Genomic DNA, 23,102 nt, shown 5'->3' on the forward strand with positions numbered 1-23,102 from the left:
AAAAAAAGGTATGGAATATAGTCTTTGGTTTTAATGTAACGAAATATGCAGTTGATATTGACTTGTATAAATTATACAAAGAGTAAGTTACATTAATTCATAAGAAAATTGAATAGATCTACTTGAAGACATGATCTGGGTGCACTAATAGTGTTCTGTCAAAAAAGTGCTATCGCAACAATGAAAAGCAGCACGACGACGCTTCTTGACATTAAAAGGGTTAAAACAAGTTACATCAATTTTTTTATATGAATGCTAAGGGTCATTGTCTTCTGGCAGTAGGAAGTATGCATGGACATATAGTAAATAATAATTTTAATATGCAGAAATTAGAATTGTGAAAACAGTTTTTATAACCATATTATCATTATTTATTATTTCTTAAACCATTAATTATTGAATAGAGTGTGAGATATACATTCACCATTTTAAAACTGACTTACCGCAACTTCATGGTATGAATCTCTTTTGTGATTAGACATGGGGTATATGAATGCACCTTAAATTGAAGTTATTATTGGGTTATTAACACGTTGAGCGCCATGTCAGCCATCGGTGGCTGACACTAGACTTTCCGTTTAGGCCGCGTCACCCATCGGTGGCTGACAGCGTGTAACATGAGAACTATAAAATTTTACACTATTTTACGGAATTACAGAAAATTTATTTAAAATTTACTTAATTTTGTCCACTTTGCCAAGCGCTGCGTGTATCCAGCTTCTATTTTCTGTGCTGCATATAAATTTGTTTGTTCGGCAATTTTCTCGATCACTTCATCCGGCACAAATAATTGATAGCTGGTTTCTACGGCTATATCTGATCCTATATGCTCCCTTACAAACCCGGAAGGATGTGTAAATGGCACAACCTTTGGCTGATTGCCCCTCGGGTCATGCCATTCTTCAACAATCTCCTCCTCTTCGTCAGAGGATAAAAATACATCCACTCTAGGCCGTTTTCTAGCAGAAATAATTTCACTGCTGCTGTCGCTTGCACACTCTCGGACTGACATTTTAAAGCTCAGGGCTAAAGAAAATTTTTTGTCTGCACGGAGCCAAGAACTGTAATGAACTGATTTGTCGCAAAGGGAACACCGGCCACGCATCCATTTCGAAGAAATCTTATATGGGCGGGCCAAGCGGTAAGGAAAACAAAACAGACTTGGCGCGTAACGTGTTGAATCAATGACTATAGGTATCACGTTCCAAACGTACACTATGTTCTACTGCGATCGGAAACACCGGTCCTTCAATACCAGCGCTTTAATCGAAGCGGCGCGCGTGGCCTGAACGGGATTGTCTTAGAAAAACGCGTGGCGCTCAACGTGTTAATGAAGACACTTGTATGGAAAAAATGCCTATGATATGAGTTAAATAGATAGATATGCCAGCCTGTCTTTGTGAATGATCTTTGTCAATTTTTATCTAAAAAAATATATTATGGTTCAGAGATGAACATTAGTAACCTATGTAGTCAAGAGACAGTGAACAGGTTCAGATATCCGCTGGGGCCTTATGATTCTGGAATGAAGACCACGAAGACAGCACAGCATAGAAAGTCCACCTATGACCTGTTTGTTTAAGGTCATCAGAAAACTTGGACACAGGTCGATTCCAATGGTGCTATAAGAAATGTATGGTAGAGCTTCAGCAGTAGACTACTAATTTTAATTGAATATCAAACTTATTTTGTTTTTGTAAATACACTACCTAAGTGATCAACTCAAATAGCGACCAGTGCATATAGCTCTTAATATATATATATTGATGTTTATAGATATAGATCTTGCATTGTCACATTTTTAAATATCAGTATGAACTTCTTGGATCAAAGTTGACTAACAAGATAATTATCTGTAAGAATAAACAAGTTGCTATAAAATGCCAAAAAATAATTATGCATATTGTTACTTAATAGTTATTGTAATTAATTAAATAATTGTTCAGTGGATGAATTATTTACAATAATTTTGTAATAAATGGTTAATAGTACATGAATGTTTTTATTTTCAAATACTTTATCCTTACACGATAAAACAGAAACTGTGAATCCAGAATGCTAATTTATATGGGACAAAAAGAAAAGAAACAAAAAAAAATTTTTATTGAAGTTTTGAAACTCATGATTATCTTAAAGCATAAACAATGGTTACAAGAATTTTGCGATTTTCTCTTGCCTCAGTTTTTAAAAGCTCCAATTCAGACTGACATGCAGCAGTCCCGTTGGCAATTTGTCTCTTAAAAATAAGACTTCTTTGCACAGACAGATTAATGTTCATAAGGAAATGGTAGAGCTCATTTGCTATTCTTAAACTTTCACTAAGATATTTTAAATTAAAAGCCATGTTTCCATGTCATGTGCTTGTTAAAGCATTTTTTCCAATGGGCTCAGAATTTAACATTTCCTCAAAGTCATGCATGCATATGTTACTCAAATTGGACCCAAACATAAGAGTGACCACGGCTCTGAGGCCATCTGAATTCAAAAGAGCGTTATAATTTTATTAAGATGGTGTAAGTATAATTTAACACAAAAAATATAGTAGCTGCAGTGGCCCGGTGCAATGTTCTAATTTGAACACATCACCCTATGGAATGATGAAAAATAATAAGAGTAATAAATTTCTATACTCAGATATTCTAATAATAATCTTGATTAATTAAATTATCTTTATGCAAAGTTGATGTTAAAATAAGTTAGCTTACTTAAGCCATAGTGCTGTGGTAGTCTCTTAATATTGAAGTGTTTGTTGGCAATTTAGAAGAGAATTCCTGTAACTGAATGAGCGAGTAGAGCTTTCAAGTATGTTGTATCCTTATATATTACACATTCTAAATTTTATGTGTATTCAAATAAGAGTGTCATTAGTGTCTTTTATTATTATAGTAGTAACACACTGACATCAAACCCCATAATTTCTTTGCCAAATGTAACATAAGGCATATATGTTAAAAAATATATCAGATTTATGGTTATAAAAAACAATTATCAGGCAGTAGAATTGAACATCACAAGCTTCTATTTTTACGCTACATATAGTAATATCTGCATTTTATGGCTGTTTTAAAAAGAAATGTCTATTCTTACAATTTTAATTAACTTCACTTACAACTCAGCCCTTGATTTTAATTGAAAGCTATTAACATAACTAGAGAAAATGTTGTTACATATTTTTTTATTGATAAAGATAATAAAGCATTATTAAGGTTATTATTAACCACTTGGTGAAACATGCATTTTCCTATTGTTTAGCAAAATGCTAAAGCAAAAATCGCTTTTATTCGTTGGAAGTCAAGTTAAGAATGAGCAGCACGAATCTATTAATATACTTTCGTAAAAATATAATATTTTTTTGTAATGAAATTTCACTAGTTTAATATTCAATAAATGATCCCACGTTTGTATAATCCGTAGTAAATATTATAAATTACTTATAAATCTGATAAACATACATATTTACGAAGATATTATCGATTTCCCTTCTGTCATTTTTTTTTAAATATTATCATGTAAATGTCACTGACTGAAAATAATAAGCGTCGAAAAACATAAATTTGACATTTCGTAAAAATTATGTCATTGAGCATAAATGTTTCATAAGATAGCAGTTTAGGTAATATATAATATATTATTTTAAAAATGCCTCCAAAAAAGGAGAAGGATCGCACTGGCGATGATAATTATTGGCGTTTAAGCATCGAAGAAGCGCCGTTAAATGAAGAATCGTGGGAAATAAAAGTTATAGTGTTTGAAACAGCCGGCAGCGAACAAGAAATTATGTATTTAAATAGATTCGAGGCATACGCTAAGGAAGAGAAAAGGTTCGTGATCAAAAACATATGCAAATCCGAAACCATGTTTATGGTTAATCAACTGGGAACTGAAAAAAAAGTCAAAGACGAAAGCTTGCGAGTATTCGAAGAAGGTCATTCGTACTTAAAAGATAAAAAAGACATACCGCCTGAAATATTGGCTCTTATAATAAAACATCTTGTTTTGAAAATGAAAGATGAATATCTTTCGATACAAAGACAAAAGCTGGTAGTTAAAGAGGGCATGAAACAGGAGTCTTTGACAATGATCAATCCGTCCGAGGTAAAGAACGCAGCACATCAAACTGCACCATCGCCGGAACCGGCAGAGTCAACTCAAGCCAAAGCAAAAGGAAAAAAAGGCGAAGGTGACGCTAATGTACCAATAAAACCGGACGAAGGCAAGAAATATAGCACCTTGCTTCGCTTGAGAGGAGAGGAATGGCGAGATAAAGTTTACGTAGACGACTATCCCATCGACGGTCCCAATCTATATCTGGCCATAACGGGTTTCTTAGAACCGTTTCTATTAGAGAGCCTAATAAAGATCGGCGTTCCCTTGACAGCGATAGTTCAAATAAAAATAGATCCGACGTCAACTAAAATATCATCGGGCTTCTTCACTGGAACTAAAAGAGGGCACAGCGCGAACGAATTGGCCGCCGAAAAAACATCAGAATTTTGGGAGACCATTCAACAGTTGCGTTTAGATAAAACATCAGCGCCTATTTATAAAGATATGGCTTTTATTGTTTTTAATCCACCGTACCGTAGCACGGAGACTTTGTCACATAACGCTGAAAACATATACGACGAGCTGTGCTTCCTTATGTACGATATACAAGATTTGACAAGACAGCATTATCATTACTTGGATAACATGGACGTCATGTGTTTACCAACTGACGACGAAGGCACCTCTGTCATGCTCGACAAATACTCTGACGTTCTAAATGAAATGCCTTTGGAATGTACGACTATATTCTCAGTCCTGGATAGCGTGCTGCAAATAGTTTGCGCGGAACCCACGGTGGACACCGACGATAGTAACACGTCATTGCTAACTGCTTTAACATTAATACAACCAAGTATCAGCAATAAAAGCCTTGATAACTTAGAAAAAGCCGACAATCTCATCAATAAAGTGTTTGATACATTATCAAAAAGTGATGTAAAGAAAAAAAAGTTTAGAGTAACTTGCGGCGAAGAATATGATAATTACAAAGATCCAGTGATAATTGGTTATGGAGATTACGCGAAAACTGCAACGTTTCATTTAGATAATGTCAATTTAGATCCAGTTATTTGGTCATCTTTAGTAAACATGCCCGTGTGTAAGCTATGGGAACATCAGATTCCTCGCACAGAAGAATTAAAGGCCAGGATAAATTTTCACATGAGTGCACTGCTATCGTGCTTTGAGAGAAAGGATCTCGACGATTCTTTACTAAACCGACTCATTCATTTGTTGTCTTTGCGAAAGCTTTATAATAATAGGAGCTCTTTGAAAAATCCAAATGTTCCCCCGGTCACCATAACCGAATTTAAAAAAGTTTATTTGAAACGAAGCGCTTTTGTTGAACCCCTACTGAAGAGCTCCTCGCTATACTGGGCAAACAGCGGGACTTCCCCGCCGAGTCCAACGATCATAAAGAGTGATAGTTACTCCAGGGAGTCTTACGAAAGCAGCGATTCTGAAGTCCAAGAAGTCGAACTCCTTTTCGAATGCCCAGACATAAGCGAACTGGTGTCTGCAACGGAGATATTTAACAACAAGCCGGCAGACCATTTAATAGACGACTACGACTTTTACGAAGATTTTTCCGGCGTGAATGCTCTTCAGGTGTTACTCGATGCTTTTAGCAAATTTAACTGTCTTAATTACAAATATTGCGAGGTTACGGATAGCTACGTCATGATGTTTTACAATACTCATGACAATGAAGGTATATACAGAGAAGAATGGCGCTGTCACTTGCCAACGCCTGTCTGCTTGCAAGATTTTTTCGATTTCATACTCGAAGAACAATTACAATGGATCCAAGACGAGGAAAAACTCTACGATGAAAGCACTGCATTAAAAACAAAATTAGAATGGAAGGAGTCGTTAGATCAAGTGCCTCGAAAAACTTGTATAGAAGATATCGATGAATTGGAATCAGAGTTTCTAATGAAAGGCTCTCTAAAGTATCAAGAAAGAGTGCCTCCGGACAACGAGGAGCAAGCAGACCAAAGTGATTCAATACCAAAACACACAATGTCCTCTATAACTACGGAATCGGACGCAAAGAGCAATCAGAAAAAGTCGTCGCCTCGTGATAAGAAGAAAGTGAAGGAAGTAATACCGGAAATCAATGCAGATGACATATCTATTAATAATGTATATCCAAAAACATTTTCGGGCTACGATCTAGGTGATAGAAGAGTTGAAGTTTTCGGAAAAGATTCCATTTATTTTTCAAAGGACGGCACCAAAGTTTATAGCTTCTATAGCATTATTATACCAATGAACCAGGAGTACCTGGTTTTGAATGTTGCTCCAGGTAACGATAACAACGAATTTTGGATGCAAAAAACTCTTAGCGATTTACCGTCAACCGAAAGCGGAGATAGCAGTGAATCATTTAGAATAATAAGCAAAAATCAGGTCATAATTTATCTAAAGAAAAACCCGTGTCAGACACCACCAGCACCTGCAAATGGTTCATCCTTATCCCAAAATAAAGTTAATAATAAGGAGAGTTTGAATAAATTAAAAAATAATAGTTCAGTAACCATACCTATAGTTGGTCCAAAATTCTTTCATTCATTTGTTATAACATGGCCAAATGGTCTAATAATAGAAAGCGTACATGACGACAATTCACCAGCGATCAATCACATAAAACAATTTTATTTGAGCCCTGCAAAACATTCCGATGAAGATATGCGCTGCATTGGTCTTAACGGTGAAGTGGTTGTATTTAGAAACACAGGCGTCATAGAAGTTTTCAGAGCCGACGGGACTTTTGCTAAAATAACTAAATGCGAGAAAAGACTTAAATATGAAGAAGTCGTTGAAGATTACAAAAGCACCTCCAGCTCGGATAAAAGTAAGAAAGGTAAAGGTAAAACTAAAAGCAAGGAAAAGCTAGTGAAGAGTGGATCGAAGTCTTCGAAAAATACTTTGGAACAGCAAGAAGCGACGACTGATTTTCCTGAATATGAATTGTTTATAGACGAATTCGAAATCACAGACGGTAATGGCTCAAAACAAACTTGGGTCAACGATCAGGTGGTTAATATAGAGAATCTTTTAACGAGAACAGCCACGGATTACTGTTTAGGAGAAATATTCTCTAGACGTATGGATGGCACTAATCAACTTCTAAACAAGGATGGGATGCTAGTTGTAACATTTCATGACAACACGAGAATTATAACAACCTTTTGTGAAGAAGATCAAGAAATTTACCCCGACATCGAGCTTGACGATTACGAAACGGATTCACGTATTGCGATAGCTTCAGTGAAGACAATAAAATCTGTAAATAAGCGAAGCCGTGACAGTGTTCACAACAACGACAGTGCCTCAAGTAAGACTTCAATAAAAGCTGAGGAGGAAGAGAAACATGAACCGTTAAGGACTGATGGTTATGTGTCTGTACAAATGACGTATACAATAGAACACGCCAACTTTGCTACCGTTGTCATAACAAAAGCGGACGGAAATATTGTAGTCGAGTCTCCGAATAAAACGAAACTAACAGTGGATACTGCAAATAATTATGATTTTTATCTCGACAAATCGACGTTGGCTAAATTTGACGGAGATCGTCTGGATGTAAACTTCACAGCTTGTCATCAATGTCAGTCTTGCACGAAATGCACGGTTAACATGGATAGTGTGAAAGGATCTAACAATTCGGAGCAAATTTGGATGACTATGAAGGATTCGTTAGGTAAAAACATCGTCGTCGACAGCGAGGGAATGATTAATATAGTAAGCGAGCCATCTAAACACGAGGTCGATGAGAACAAGGAAGAGAAAGTGTTGGACAAAATGTCTGAATCCTGTCTCATATTGCAAGGCAAATGTAGAGAAATGTATGACGCGAAGGCAATGAGGTTTTTCATATTTCATCGGTTAGTTTGCTTATGGTTGCTTTACTTAGTCTACTTGTGATTAAGTTATAATGGAATGTATGTTTTAAGGGATTTAACTTGCTCCGAACTGGTTCATCGGATGCTCATAGACCAGTATAAGAACCAGTGTCGCTGGCAGCCATGGTGTTCAATCAACCAGTACGACTCTTTTGGAGATCATCGGAGTATATTGTCTATACTTACACCCATGCAGCTTACTCTCACTGAGGTGAAGAATCTTTCGATGTTAAATCTGGGCGCGTTCGTCCAGCGAATTAAAGGATTATACAGTACCCGGCGATAAATATTGCACATCGACCTCTGGAAAGAGACAATCGGCTAATTTAGGCTTCATAGAGCACTATCTCTGTCCCACACTACCTATGTTATGTTTTGTCAGTCGTTGTATTTCGTGCGCGTAACGCTCTACAAAACCGAAATTAGCCGATTGTCTCTTTCCAAAGGTCGATGTGCAATGTTCATCGCCGGGTACTATATTTTTACTCTATTTACCTCTTTTTCATGTCTTTTTAATTAACTTGGTCCAGTTTGAAAAACTAAGGTAATGTATATAGTTTTGTAATAAAAACAAGGTTCCCATAAATCAACGACAAACCATAAACTTGAACCGCTCCATGTCACGTGTTTTAAAAACCATTCACATAATTTTGAAATACTTCTATAAAGATATTGCTTGGAAATAAAGCAAGAGATTCCAAACGCGAACAGATCTTAGAAAGACCCATAGCAAAGTTAGTCGAGGTTAGCAGTATTATTATGTCTGCAATATATCTTTACAATTATTATTTGATTATTTCTTTACTTAAACACGTGGCTTGTTCGCACTATACATTTGTTACCTCATTTGTCAACTGTGATACAACCTTTTATGAATTACTACACTCATAACTAAAACAGATTCCAATACCCCATTGTTACATAATAAATATGCTATGATTATAATATTAACATTCCAGATGGTTATTTTTTGACATATATCAGAACATAAATCGTTTTTCTCCTAACTTTAGTTACTAACCTTAATTTGAAAATAGAAATGGCTGATGAGATCGAAATATCCCGAGAAACCTAAGCAGTTAAAGTTTAAGGACTTAAAAAAGGATACGGGCAAAGGATTCTACCATTGGATGCGGCCGTACGACAGGTTTAAACCCAAGCCCACGGTGATCGAACAGATTGACTTGCCAAGGCTGCCCCGGGCGTACGTCTTAAGGCATGTCATTTGTTTATTTATATCAAAGCAGTTAAACTATTGCCATGTTTCTAGAAGGTTCTTTTATACTTTGCACAATATTTCGTAAACCTTAGTGTGTTTTGTACACTGCGATCAATAGTGTCATGAGTAAACAACATTATTGCCAAATGTTATGTCTTTTAAAAGCAGAAGAACCATCTATTTATGATCATGTCTATCTTTTGTAGTAAATGTTATTTAAAATCGAAATTATATCTCGACCTAATTATTGTAGCAGTAACTTTGTGTGGTTATTTGTGGTTCGCATGCCAGGAAACTGTTTCTGCTCATAAACCGTCGTCCACTCTATATAAACCCAAATAGTAATTACAAGGAAGATCAAAATTTATATCCAGTATGTGTTGGTCTGCCAGAAAAACAAGGAGCCTGTACCTAGAGAGTTGTCTATTTTATAAACTTGATGTTCTAACGCAGAGTTCCCCAAACTTTTTTGTGTCGTAGACCCCTTGCCATGTTTTTCCGTGTCGGGTAGACCCCCTACTTACCTGATATTGATTTCCGGTAAATTTCTAACTGTAGTGAAGTTTAGTGTTAAAAACTTAAAGTAAAAACACTTGTTAATTTATACATTTATTAATTGAATTCAAATTAAAACTACTCAAAATAAAATTTTGTATCTGTTATGTAAAATATACGTAACATATTAATAATTTTTTACTTCATAGGTACTTTTATAAATAATGTAAATGTTTTGATATTATAAGATAGTATGATGTAAGTAAATAGGTACTATCAGTGTATGTGTTGAGATCCACTATCGTGGACCCCCATTTTCATTTCATAGACCCCAAATTTTTTTCGCTTGACGTAGACCTCTTGCAGGTTGTCATAGACCCCTAGGGGTCGATATAGACCACTTTGGGGATCACTGTTCTAACCTAATGTAAAAGTGAATCAGTTCGGATATATTTTTGAATTTAGGTCACTACATGTGTTAATAAAGTTATTACAGGTAAATATATTAAAAATTAAAGAACAAGAAACTAAAAAAAAATATTAAAAAATCAAAATGTATATAGAGAGACCAGATAAAATAGATAAAAAGGGTGGGAAAATGTAATTGATAAAACTGTACTGAGATATAAAGAAGTAATTTACTGTAGTTTAGGAGCAGAATAGAAAAAAGATAGTGGTGTGTATAAGGGAGACAAGTAAGCCAGGAGAGTAAAATGTTATGACGATAAATAGATGAATAAAAGAAATTGTGCACAATGTAAGGAGAGAAAGAGAATCAAAAATCTGATGATATAGTTTGGTAATTAATTGCTCTAACTAATGGAATAAGGATATTTGTTAAAATACACAAAAACACGAGTGATTTTTTGTGAGCAATTCTAAGACTAAGGAATATCTGGGGACCCTTTTGTAGTTTCAAGTGTGCTTGAGTAAGCTCAATGTGTTTTCGGTTTCTATGAATTTGGCTTATTATTAAACATGCAAATAGGAAAATAACGTGAGGAAATAAAAGAAGTTACGATTTATCTGGTTGTTTTCGAAGGACTTTAGAGGAGATGTGGAGCACGTCGAAGAGGAATAACTTAAAAGGTGGGAAGGAGATCGTGAAGGCGGTGCTGAAGTACCGTCGCCTGATGCAGTCTGAGAGTCAGACGATCCTGGACATTCCTATTAAAGAGCCGCGCAACGAAAATGAGAAACAGATCGATGAGGTGTTACAGGACATCGGTAAAAGGTACGCAGAAATACTATGTTTTTTTCTGCGCCAATTATGGTAGCCAAGGGAAGCCTACAGCTAGGTGTCAGCCTCTTCCAAAAATGGCCACGACAGCCGGTCATGCTACCATCAAGCGACTTACCCCGATTTTGATGTGTCATGTGTCCATAAATGACAACAGTTTGATTTTCTAATTTTTAAAAAGTTTATATGTCACTGCATATTTATGTAGATTAAATAGGTTTTACTTCCAGTTTGTCACTAATCACTAATTTTCTAGTATTATGTTGCACTCATATTAGTTTGACTTTAGGAATATTAAATTAAAACACTGCATAAATCATTCAAAATTATTTTAATTTCATCAGTTACATTCGCTTAACTGTATGAACAGAATTATGATCAAGATGTATTGACAGAAACATCTCAAAATGTCTTCTCAGTGAAATTATTCCAGCTATAGCAATCGAAGAAGTTCAGGTTCAGGCACCTTTGAATGAGAATGCTAAACAATTTGTCAATTTGATAGCTACAAGTGACAGTTAATACGGGATTCCCCTGCATCTGGTCATTTCATGAAGTGACCGCCCATGCTTATAGCTCAATGGCATCCCAAGATATTGAATAAAATATCAAATGCAGCTCGAGATGAGGCAAGGAAACTGTTAAGATAATCAGTAATCATCAATGCCCGAAAAATTGATAAATCTTTTCAAAATCCTTTCAAACTCACTCAATATCACTATGAATATAAATTCTACAACTAACCTCATTGTAACGTTCATACTTTTTAAATATAATGTATGTAAACCCTCGATCGATCCTAGTCTTAGCAAACATGTTTATTTCTGTTTAAAAAGTCCACGTTTAATTTCGTTATTTATCACGGTTAAAAAGAATTCTTGATATCAAGAAAAATTTAAGTCGTATGTAAACAAAGAATTAAAAAAATCGATGGCTCAATGCCAAACTATTATCAACTGTAGCTAAATATTTTAAAAAAGAGTAACTAGTAGTATAAATAGGTAGTAATATCGTTATATTAATTTACTATAGGAAACTAGATAATAAATAAGGAAATATGTCATTAAAAAATAAACGAATATTGTACGACACATTACAACAGATTATATATTAAAAAATACTCATGAATTTAAACAAACTTATGAAATGTAATTCATTACGCATATTCGAACTGTGTTGTGATCCTAAAAAATCTGACAGATAATGAAAGTAAATAAGAGATGTAAATATGTTTGTAGGTTAAACATACATTTTTTTGGGTAAAAATTAATCAGTTTAATACAAATAATATTACTTTGACTAAATTGGTTTCTGAAATATTACAAATAATAAATCGATGTATAATTATTTTTAAAAATGAATATTAATAGTCGAAAAGAATGTATTTAAAATTCGAACGATAATTTCAGTAATTTTATTTAAACACAGAACATTATAAAACGGTGTAATTATATGTTTATACGCAATTATGTAGAGAAAACTGTGAAATGGGATTAACATTTTCGTGTAAGAGGAGAGGGGTAGGCGGGGGACGGCCGGTATCGATTTAAAATCTGCCGAATTTTCTTTTGAAACCGAACTGCCCGCAAAGTTGGCACTGTTGGCGACCGCGTCGCCTCGATAGCCAGCCTCCGTCAAGGACGGCATGTCCCTGGTTTAAAGCCTTGTCCATTCGCCTGCCATCGTCGTAGGCGATCTGAACAAAGTAGAACTTTACTTTTGTTATGTATAATTATTTTTCTTTTCTTAAATATATGTAAAAAATCGTCGAAAATATGAGTAAACAGAGTAAAATTGATTTTAATTATAAATATTTTTCTAAGATGGAGACCAGTTTCACAGTCTTTTGCATCAAGTACTAGGTCTTGCAACATATCGATTATTCTGGAAGTAATGTTATTCGTTATAAATAAACAATAAATAATTTTCTAATTATCTGAAATGAGCTACATTTGTATAAATCGATTTTATTGTCGATTCATTGTACATCATGTATAATTATATGTATTATATTAAATGTTATAGATATCTGATGTCTTATTATTTAGGATATTCGAAGAGCTCAGGAATGAAGTAGCCGATGACATTCAAAGCCTTGCTAGGCCGACCATCACCTCGAAGAAGCCTATTTCTCGTCCAAGGATTTTGACTGCGAAGGCCGAGGACAGCAATAAGCTTTCAGGTAATCAATGAGAATTATAGCTGGAGATAATATGTGGAAGCTTATGTTGTATGTTATACTTCGAATATGTCTGAAGATACATCGGTAGACGCCACGTTTTGTGGACATATGATATAGTTAAAGAGATCGCTGGATGATGTGGCTGCAAAACCGGTCGTGGTAGCGATCCTTGGGGGGGAGGCATAGGCCTTGCAGTGAGTGTCTTATCATCTGATGTGGTGATGATGATTTTTGGGAAATGTTTTTTTGTATTTAAATTTGGTAATGTTTGCTAACATTTAAGGATTTTATAAATTTCAGAGAGCGGAAAACGGATTTGGTATCATATCACTTATACACTTAAAAATGACTTATCTTCTATTTGTTTTAAAACATCATCTTTATCTTTATGTTACATTACTCGTCATTGTAATTTCAGGCTTAGTACCTTCACTGCTGGACATAGAACTTTCTCATAGATTTCATATAGGACGTGTTGTAAGCCGGCCTGGTTTCAGTATCATTCGACGACTTCAACAACATCAATCGTTCACCTTGTGGGTGGAGATACACTGTGGTTGTCGCTCCAAAATTTCAAGGCTCCTGTTCTATGTGCCATGTGGCTTGATCACAGATAGTTTTATTGAACAATGGACAAAGACTTGATGAGATTGTAGTTGCTTGAATCAAATCTAAATTTTAAGCCAGATAGGATGTGGGTTGCAGTGACGTGCGAGGACTTGAAGAAGGCTTGGGAAGATAAGCAATCAATGTACGTGAAGAAGGTCGAGCAGAAGGCGAGGCCGAGTCCAAACCTGGAGAGATATTGGCGGCGACGCGCCGAGGAGGCGAAAGAGGAGATTTTCTTCAAGTAAGTTTCCTGCAATTTTTTTTCTAGTTTGTCGAACATAGAAACTGTTTATTGGTGTTTAAAGCTAATGTCTGAAAAGGCCTAAAGGCTTCAGACTTTTTTATAATAAGCTCGCAGGCATCACAAGGCTCTATTTTATTAGGAAACAAGCTTTCACGACTTTTTTATCACTTTTCTTTTGAAGGTCCATAATTTTGTCTACCTCTCTCCAACCATTACTAATATTTTGACGATAAAATCGTATTTTATTTTACTATTTAAAACAAAAAGGTTCACGTTTTGATATTTTATATCCAACGTCATTCGAAACTTAAAAGCCATTTGTAACTTAGTTCTAATTATATTTTGATGTCGTCACACGAAAGTTAGTTCCGTGCGACGTATTTGTTTTAAGTAGGTCGATCGAAGTAGCCAGTTCGGTTTGAGTGAATCGAATATATTTATATAAATTATATAGCTTACACTAATTTAATACTGTATGAAAATGGCGAATGAAGTAAACATATAGTCTTAGGAAAAAAGATATGTGACAATAAAGTGAACATATGGCATGTAATATGTTATTTTTTGTAATCGGCTTTTGCGAATTGATTTTCTATTTTAGTATTTTAAAGCCCACTATCTTTTTTAAAAGGATTCCGCTATGGTGACCCCTCATTCCCCTATCTATTGTGGGACAGGGACTTTGTTTTTATTTAATATTTTTTCATGTATTATTTTTATTTTCGCGCTCTTCTATTGTTCATCCTATGATCTTTCATTCCTTTATTTTCTTTCTTTCTACAATTCTTTTTTCTTTCCCTTTCATATTCATTATGCTTTTTATTCGAAACCATTCGTTTTTTCTCTCCATACTTTAATTATTACAGTTTTTTTGTTTTTATTCTGTATCACATTTTTGATTTATTCTAGGTATACATTCTTATGAATATTATTTTATTTACTTATTTGCTTTATAGACTTTTATTTACATTTTTTTTTAATTTTAGCTCTACTCTGTTTCTTTTAATCACGTTTTTCGCAATCGTTCCTCACGTTTTTAGGAACGTTATTATATTTAAAAATTGTTATCTACTCTGTTTTCTTATTCTCTGGTGTGGACCTCTTCTCCAAAGACATTTCAGCTGGATCATTATCGCAGTCGGGAGCGGGTCGGTTGGGGTCGCACACGTGGGCACGTGGGCGGCGCGATTTAAAAGCCGACTCGGTTGTCGTTCGCGCCGCGTGACTTGAGTGGGCAAAGGGCACATCACGTGGTCGATACTTTCGCGTGGACAAACTCGGAGGCATTGCGAAAGCTGGCGTGCAAATAAAACAAGTTCTTAAAGTGCTAGAGTGATAATCACGGCCGCATTGGATCTGTAAATCTATGGGGGAAGACCTATGTCCACTTGTGGAGCCCTAAAATGATATTTCAATTATTTCCGAGTTTTTTTTTATGGTTCCCTTTATTGGGGACCTCTCATATCTGGCGTGGGATAGTCTTTTTATTACGTAAATATTTTTTTACATTTTTATATATTTTCTTTCTCATCCCACATTCTTCACAATATCTTTGATTCGTCAACTATTTTCCGTTACAATATCTAACGTTCCTGTTCGTGCTTGTCTCTTTACTTCGCTTTCTTTCCCAAAATTTTACAATAGGTTCTTTTTATTTTACAGTTTTTGTTTTTCTGTGGTTTAACTTCTAGATTAGTGTTATTTTTGTTTATTTTTCACATTTCATTGTTTTCCTCTAATTCTAAATTCTTAAACACTATTGTCATTCATTGAAATATATTTTATTTTTCGGTATTACCCGATCTTATCAATGTCTTTTATTATAATTGTGGCAAATTTTAAAAAAGGTAGGCGATACTTTTCATCGCATATCCAGGGGGCGATGTTCCCCGCTTAAATTCTTTAGTTTGAGTATGCAGGACAGCTGGTGGTGACAAGGTGCAGCACGGTTTATTCCACTCCGGTTCACAGAAGCACGAGGGTCTCTTCTATTTCCTAGTTTAATCTTCACATCCGTTAGTGCCAAAGTTAGTTTCGCAGTTTCATGTTCCGTAAATAGCTGTTGATGAGACGCGGTCACTTACGACGCGTCTCAGACTTAAGGTCAACCAGAGGGCTATGCTTGGAGTTTCGCAGCGAGATCGAATCAGAAACGTTGGTCCGATCCTCAGAAGAACCAAAACCAGCAACGTAGCTCGAAGAATTGTTTGTGTGAAGTGGCATTGAGCGAAGCACATCGCTTGTGTCACATGGTCGTTGGAGTCGAAAGTTCTAGAGCGGTGACTACGAGCAAGTAGACGCGGCGTGCGTAAGCATCCCACTAGGTGGACAGACGATATAGATAAGGTCGCGGAAAGTCGCCGCTTGCAGCCCAGCTGCCTACACTTTGCAGTGGGCAACCGACAACTGCAAAGAAGAAATCTACTTTATATTTTAGATTGCGCCATAATATATCAATGCAGCAAATACATTCAGCGAATCGTTTTTATTATGATTATACATACATGAGGTACGATAAAGTAGAGACTGGTTTAATTGCGAACAAATTATTAATTTTACATCAAATTAAAATTAATGTCATTGAAAGTGCTCTTCCTGGCTAGCGATGCACTTATCCCAACGTTGATCCCACGATTGTAGGCACTTCTGTAATTCTTCTTTTGGAAGGCTTCTCAACTGCTCAGTCGTAGGTGTTTCAATGTTGAGCAGAGCCAAAAATCGCATCGGTGTTTAATGTGAAGATTAATGTGGGTGCGTACAGACAGACATGTTTTAAACGTTTTTATTATATGATATCCCGGACGAATACCGGTAATTTTGTGTGGATGTAGCCAGTGAAAACATTTGATTTAAACCAAGATGTTTAATTAAACAAAAACATTCGTGCATCGCAATTTGACAGTCCATGTGACGTCCCCTGTGTCTATGTCAAACCTTACACCCTTCTATCCTAATGTGTATATTTATATTTAATTATATAAAGGATTCATTCATCATTCATTGCTAATATCACTTGTAAACACTTAACATCTCATGAGCTTCTTCGGATCTTTCTTGCAATAATTTTTATATAATTTTTATGTGAGAAACGAGACCGTGTTTGACCGATTAGTGCCAAACACAGAGGACTCTATGTTTGGCACTAATCGGTGTAACATAACTCCTGAAGATGCCGCGTGGAGGGGTGAAACACGTGTTGAGTAATTTGACGGTGGCGGTTGTGTGATTCGCATTGTTTACCGCACGCGCATTTATCAGCGGGCTGGCGGGCGGTGCACTTTGTTGCATGACTACCATTGCATGTGCGGAAGTGGCTAAATATTGGTCCTTTTCTTACTTAGGATGGACTTTCGCGAGGTAACGCCTGATTCCATTAAATATAATTTTTTAGTTAACGCGTTGTTCAAAATACACATTCTAGCTGCGCGTGTGAATCTGCTAGACATGTCGCAACTTGTTCGAACTCGCTACAAGCCATCTCAATGAATCGGACCATCGAACGTGTTCATACTAATGGACGTAGATACCGTTGCTTCTCGTATGAATTAGTGAATGAGTGAATGAATGAATATATCACTCAACATATTTTTTGGTCACTCGTTACTTCAGACGTTTAGAACAGAGTTCCTCAAACTTTTTTGTGTCGTAGACCCCTTGCCATATTTTTCCGTATTAGGTAGACCCCCTACTTACCTGATATTGATTTCCTGTAAATTTCTAACAGTAGTGAAGTTTAGTGTTAAAAACTTAAAGTAAAAACACATGTTAATTTAATAATCCTACAACTTACCAATTTTATAAACATATACAATATTTTTTTACTTCATACGTACTTATGTGTTGATATCCACTATCGTGGACCCCCATTTTCATTTCATGGACCCCCAAATTTTTTTTCGCTGACGTATACCCTTTGCAGGTTGTCATAGACCCCTAGGGGTCGATATAGACCACTTTGGGAATCACTGGTTTAGAATAACCATTTGAAATATATAATTTGATTTGCATTCAGACAATTACTGCGCGAAGAGTCAATCCCGCCATACTTCCGAAACATGCTGGGTGGAGCCGTGTGGTGGGAGGTGAACCACGTGGCTGACATGGCGGTCACAACATCGAGGATCGGGGCCTGTAAATGCACACGACCATCGCGCTTGAAGGTTGAGGAGTCAGTTGCTCCTGAAGAAATGATGGAGAATTCCGCTCAGTGATCACCACCGTTCGGTAACTAATGCTGTCGATAACTTGTTGATGGATATTTTGAGTCGAGGAGATACGTCGTGTGGCAGTATTTGACTTTAATTATATGTTTATAATGTAAAATACATTTGCAAATGAGAAATAAAATTGGGTTAGATATAACAAGGATATTATTGCACTCGACCTATTAACAAAGTAATTAGTTTAATTAATTAATAATTATTAATTTAGTGTAGATGCTTTAAAAGGGTGAATGTACATTTATTAGCGTATGCACATATCTTCAATCACCATTTGTGTTGAATCTGAAATATATTAAGTTTCAGGTTTTCTATCGAAATACAATAAACAATAAATAATTTTAATACGCAGTACGACTTAAAAAACTTAAGTAATTTTTTTCATGTACATATATTCTGATAAGCAAACATTACATTACGAATTTAAAATTTGATACCTCGTGGAACGCATTAAACGTTGTGTAAAGTTGTCCATAGTGATTTTGTTATAGTTCATTTCAAAATCAGTAGCCTGGCTGGTGTTAATGGTGTAAAAAATTTTTAGTTGAATAGTTCCACTATTCGAGCGACATGCGTCTACCCACAACTGATATTAAACTGTTTCTCCGACACTAATGCTTGGTTTTTCCTCCTACCTTCCGTTTCTGACAATCAGTTTTAGGAAATTATTACTGCCATATATAATCTGTGACTGTGAACATTGTCTAAATCGTTAAATTTCTTCTTGTATAGATTCCATGTCTGTGCTACAATGTGGCTTTCATGGTATATAACCTTTTTTTAAAAAATAAGTGTGTATTAACAACCTAATTCCAAATTCAAAATTAATGCTCGGGTTGTAGTTTGCAGTTTGTTGTATAGTGTTTAATTCTTATTAAATTGTTCGCACGGATATTCGTAATTTCTTTTCCAAAATAGATATTCTTTTTATGCCTTTTCTATCGACTACATTTCTGTCATTCGATATGATTCTTTTTAAAAAATAACAAGTTTTTTTATTCAATTAGCGTTTTTAAAAAAAAGTTGGAATTCCAAAATTAAATTTAGTCCAGCCATCGTTTGTTGTGTGATGCTTTTTTTATATTTCTCGCTTGGTCATAATTTATATTTTTAAATATTAGGGCGACCGGAAAGTAATGTCGCTTTCTCAAGTTAAAATCACACGAATACATTTTTAACAAGTTTTTATTTCTTATCAACAATATATACGGCTTCGTTATCAACAACCTTTTGGTATTTAGTATACAAATCAATGCCGGAGCGGTAACAAATCAATAGATTTCTCTGTAAAATTTGTCGACACATACGACATTACTTTCCGGTTCCTCTAGTAGAAAATCTTAAATGTCTCTTCAGTTACGAAGCAAAGCAACCCAATCCTTCAATTTCAAGTTGTTGCTGCTATACATTCCTAAAATTCCCACTGTGATGTGGTGATCAGGTTGTTGTAAACCTAGAATATAATGTGTTGAACAGTTCACGCAAGTCGTTATATCGTATAGATCAGTTTCCATTGAAAATTAAGTATTGGTCATGGAAACGTCGTTCAATTGAAAGACGTCAATGGTTTGTTATGCATCAGTTGTCTACACTCCCATTGAAAGTGCAAGTTGATTTATTGATCGACGGCCAACAAGATGGCACTTGAGCCTTGTTACATTCGTTGTGACGTGACATTGTATGGATATAAGCTTCCTTTGACTGGAGAACGTAGGGGACTTGATTCGTAGATGTTTTAAATCTTTTTTTTTGGCGGTTTCCTTGTCACCGTTGAATAACTACACCTTCATCATTTCAGCTGTAGGACGCCCACAGCTGGACATAGGCATATTGATCTGTTTCTAACAAGTCAGCATTTCCTGATAACATATCAACTTGAGTAACTTAACATTTCATTTAAAAGTTAGACGTTTGATTCACGTTTATGCGTATATCTTGGCCATGGGTGTCCTATAGCTCAAATTATGATGGTGAAGTAACGGTGATGAATAACTTCGTAAGCAAATCGCCAAAAAACATCGACTTCTATAGTGAACTTCCGATCTCTGCTTCAGAACAAGTTTGTGTGTCAGTATCTGGTGAAATAGTTTTTATTGACATGACTAGTGGCAAGTAAATTGTAATTTCCTTTGCCCAAAAGTATTGTGTAATTAAAAAAATATTATTTCTTATTTGATTTATCTTATTACATAGATATTCGTGAGCATTATATTTCATTGCCTACGTTAATTCAATTATCATCTGTTTATGCTTCTCGATTTATGAGGCTTTACAAATCGATATTTCGACTGAATGTTTTTTTTATAATTTTGCGAATATGCCCTTATTTGTGGAGTTTTTAACCATGTTGTTTAAATTGTTTATCTGTATTGCTATTTATTTTTAATAATCTGTTGTATCTATGCTATATATAGTGTTGATACGGTTGCCGGAATTTCCAGATTATATCGATTGTATGAGGCTGTATAAGGTTGTTTCCCTCCTGTATCTGCCTCTATCTGCGGCCTTATGTTCAGTAAAAGAGAGACCGGGATGAGTGTACACGGGGGGCGTATTTATCGAGGGGGCGAAAGGGGCAAGCGTACGGGGCGGGCGTTTTATATGGGCGGTTTGCATTTACGGCAAAAGGCCATCTGTTGCTTTTGTCACGAATTATAGATAATTTAAAAAAATATATAATACTCAAAGTTAAATATTTTTATAATTTTACACAATTACAAAATTAATTAATGTACATTTGATTAAGATTATTCCAAATTTATAAATTTATGAATAAATCAGAAAAAAATCAAAAATTGAATAATTAGTACACGCAAAACAAAGACTTGAGCGGTTGTTTCGAATTTGAGAGAATTTTTATAATTGTAATTTATTTTTTACAAACAATTCAGGCGTTGAAAGAAAACTTGCCATTTAATTTTAAAAGCTTGAAGGTCGATTGTTTTTTTTACATTTTTTTACGCTTCGTTACATTTTTAAAACTTTCCGTTGAAGGCGGTTAGGAAGATTGGTGAAATATATAAAAAGTTTTGGAAGCTTTTTATATATTTCCAAAATTATTATTTTTTAGTATCGATCTGTCGTGTTATGTTTGTGGTAGTTTTTTTTACCTGTATGTTGGATCTCGAAGTAAAGTTATTTTATCGTTGCATATGTGGTTAAATAGATTTTATGTTAATGTAAAATATTTAATCACTTAGATTCACTTGAATTATTAAATTCCATAAAAATATTAGTATTATACACGATGATAAAAAAGTATTATATTTTTTTTGGCCGAATTTGGTTCGATGTCTGAATGTACAAACTAATGATTCATAATTGATGTTCGATTGTTGAAATACATATTTATTTAGAAGACATACTTGACATAAGATCATTAAAAGAAATGGAGGAGAAGTGAAAAGTTGAAACTAATGATACTTTTAGATGTTTGCCAGTCAACGGCTGTCGCTGTTGGAACGTCCTCGGGAGTGTTATTACAAATTAATTTTGTCCGAGTGTTAATTTAATGTATGGAAATAGTTTTAGGTATGATCAAGCTTGGGGCGGCCATTATCGTCGGAGAGGAGACACGCCTGGCGGTAGAGTCGCTCGTGAAGAAGAAGATGGCGATTGCAGGCGGCGGGCGCGACGTTGGAGCGAGCCACCCTCAGCGGCGATGGGAAGGTGGCGACCTGGCCCGAGGGCTAACATCGCTGTCGGTCTGGCACCGCGTGATGCCGATTGGCGTGAGCGGCGAGCGGCGCGGCCCCGCGCTGCAATTTGTGTGAGAAGCGAATGGTGCGAGTGTGGTATCGCATTAGCTGAGCTCATCCGTCGTGTTCCCCGCCGCCTCGTCGCGCTCGCCGCCGGCCCAGTGGCGAAGGAGCGAACACGCGACGCCATTGGCCCCCCGCGCGACCAATGTGCCGCCGGCGCTCGCCCTTCGCACGAAAGGGACCGAAGCCACCCGGACAGTACGTCCCGGGCCCTTGTTAAGGACCGTTTCGTTGGCCCCGTTTGCATCGTCCGCCGGGTGTGTGCGCGGCCGTGTGCCTGTGTCAGTGCATGTGCATCGTGTCCGGCTGCGTAAACGTGACGCGGATTCCTCACGTGAGTAGCTCGTTGCTAATAAATTCACATCACGGTCGCCGGTTAATAGATGGCGTTAGTGGTCCCGTCGGCAACCGTCGCCGCTCCGCCGACCCGGCCTGGTGGACCTTATGTGCGAGCACCTTATTTGTTTATACACGAATCGGATACGGACAAGTTGCGTTAAGCGGTGGAAGCCGAGCTCCGGCTAAAGAGACGCGAGAAACTAGCGACGCTGTGAAAGGAAAGTGGCTTTACGTAAGCGAAACGGGGCTGTATGTTGCCCCGGCGGATGTCCCAGTGAGAGTGGTGGTGTAGATAGCTGGTGGTGGAGTGAAACACCGCGACGCGGGTCACGAGAGCGGAGGTGTGTCATTGTCGTAGGTTAGCTACATTAAAAACTTCCAAGCGCGAGCTCTGTACCGACGTGAGTCAGACGCCGTCGACCTTGTCCACTTCACTAATTGATGTAACCAACATAATGTTATCCAATACACTACATAACAAGTATTTTATTAGATGCATAGCCAGTGAAGATAGGTTTTAAAGTAAACATGTAAAAGATAACCTAACTTTTGGTAGAGTTTCTGTGTCGCATGAAACATATGTTTCCACATGCTTCTAGAAAACTTGTTATCTATTTTACTGCGTTATTTCTACGATTGAGCTTTGAATGTATGACTTTATTTATTGTATTACCGCATGGATAGCGTACTTCTTTGAGGTAAAGTATCACAAGAAGGACATTGATGGATGACATTCCAAATTTATGGCAAACAATGGGAGTAACAAGGGTCTGTTTTGTGTCCACGTCTTTACTAACACGTATAGATGATACACCGAATTCTACTCTAATTGAATTTC

At 36.2% G+C, this 23,102-nt stretch overlaps 1 protein-coding gene across 1 annotated transcript; it reads left to right on the forward strand.

The window, feature by feature from the left end:
* Window positions 1–3,639: 3,639 nt before the first annotated feature.
* On the forward strand, window positions 3,640–22,239 carry LOC137919909 (sperm-associated antigen 17-like). Its single transcript, XM_068763132.1, has 8 exons — window positions 3,640–7,937; window positions 8,007–8,166; window positions 8,993–9,171; window positions 10,712–10,903; window positions 12,958–13,091; window positions 13,797–13,941; window positions 17,957–18,151; window positions 21,696–22,239. Exons 1-8 carry the CDS (start codon window positions 3,640–3,642, stop codon window positions 22,237–22,239), a joined length of 5,847 nt encoding a protein of 1,948 aa, XP_068619233.1.
* The last annotated feature ends 863 nt before the right edge of the window (window positions 22,240–23,102 follow it).

Source organism: Battus philenor, unplaced genomic scaffold (assembly GCF_028537555.1).
Source record: "Battus philenor isolate CCGP_79_NKW_IND1 unplaced genomic scaffold, ilBatPhil1.0.hap1 SCAF_1, whole genome shotgun sequence".
NCBI classification, from domain to species: domain Eukaryota; kingdom Metazoa; phylum Arthropoda; class Insecta; order Lepidoptera; family Papilionidae; genus Battus; species Battus philenor.

Coding starts and splice junctions, on each gene's coding strand:
- LOC137919909 (XM_068763132.1), top strand. CDS start 3,640: ATGCCTCCAAAAAAGGAGAAGGATCGCACTGGCGATGATAATTATTGG. Junction 8,167..8,992: donor TGCAGCTTACTCTCACTGAG/GTGAAGAATCTT, acceptor ATTTGAAAATAG/AAATGGCTGATGAGATCGAA. Junction 13,942..17,956: donor AAAGAGGAGATTTTCTTCAA/GTAAGTTTCCTG, acceptor ATTTGCATTCAG/ACAATTACTGCGCGAAGAGT.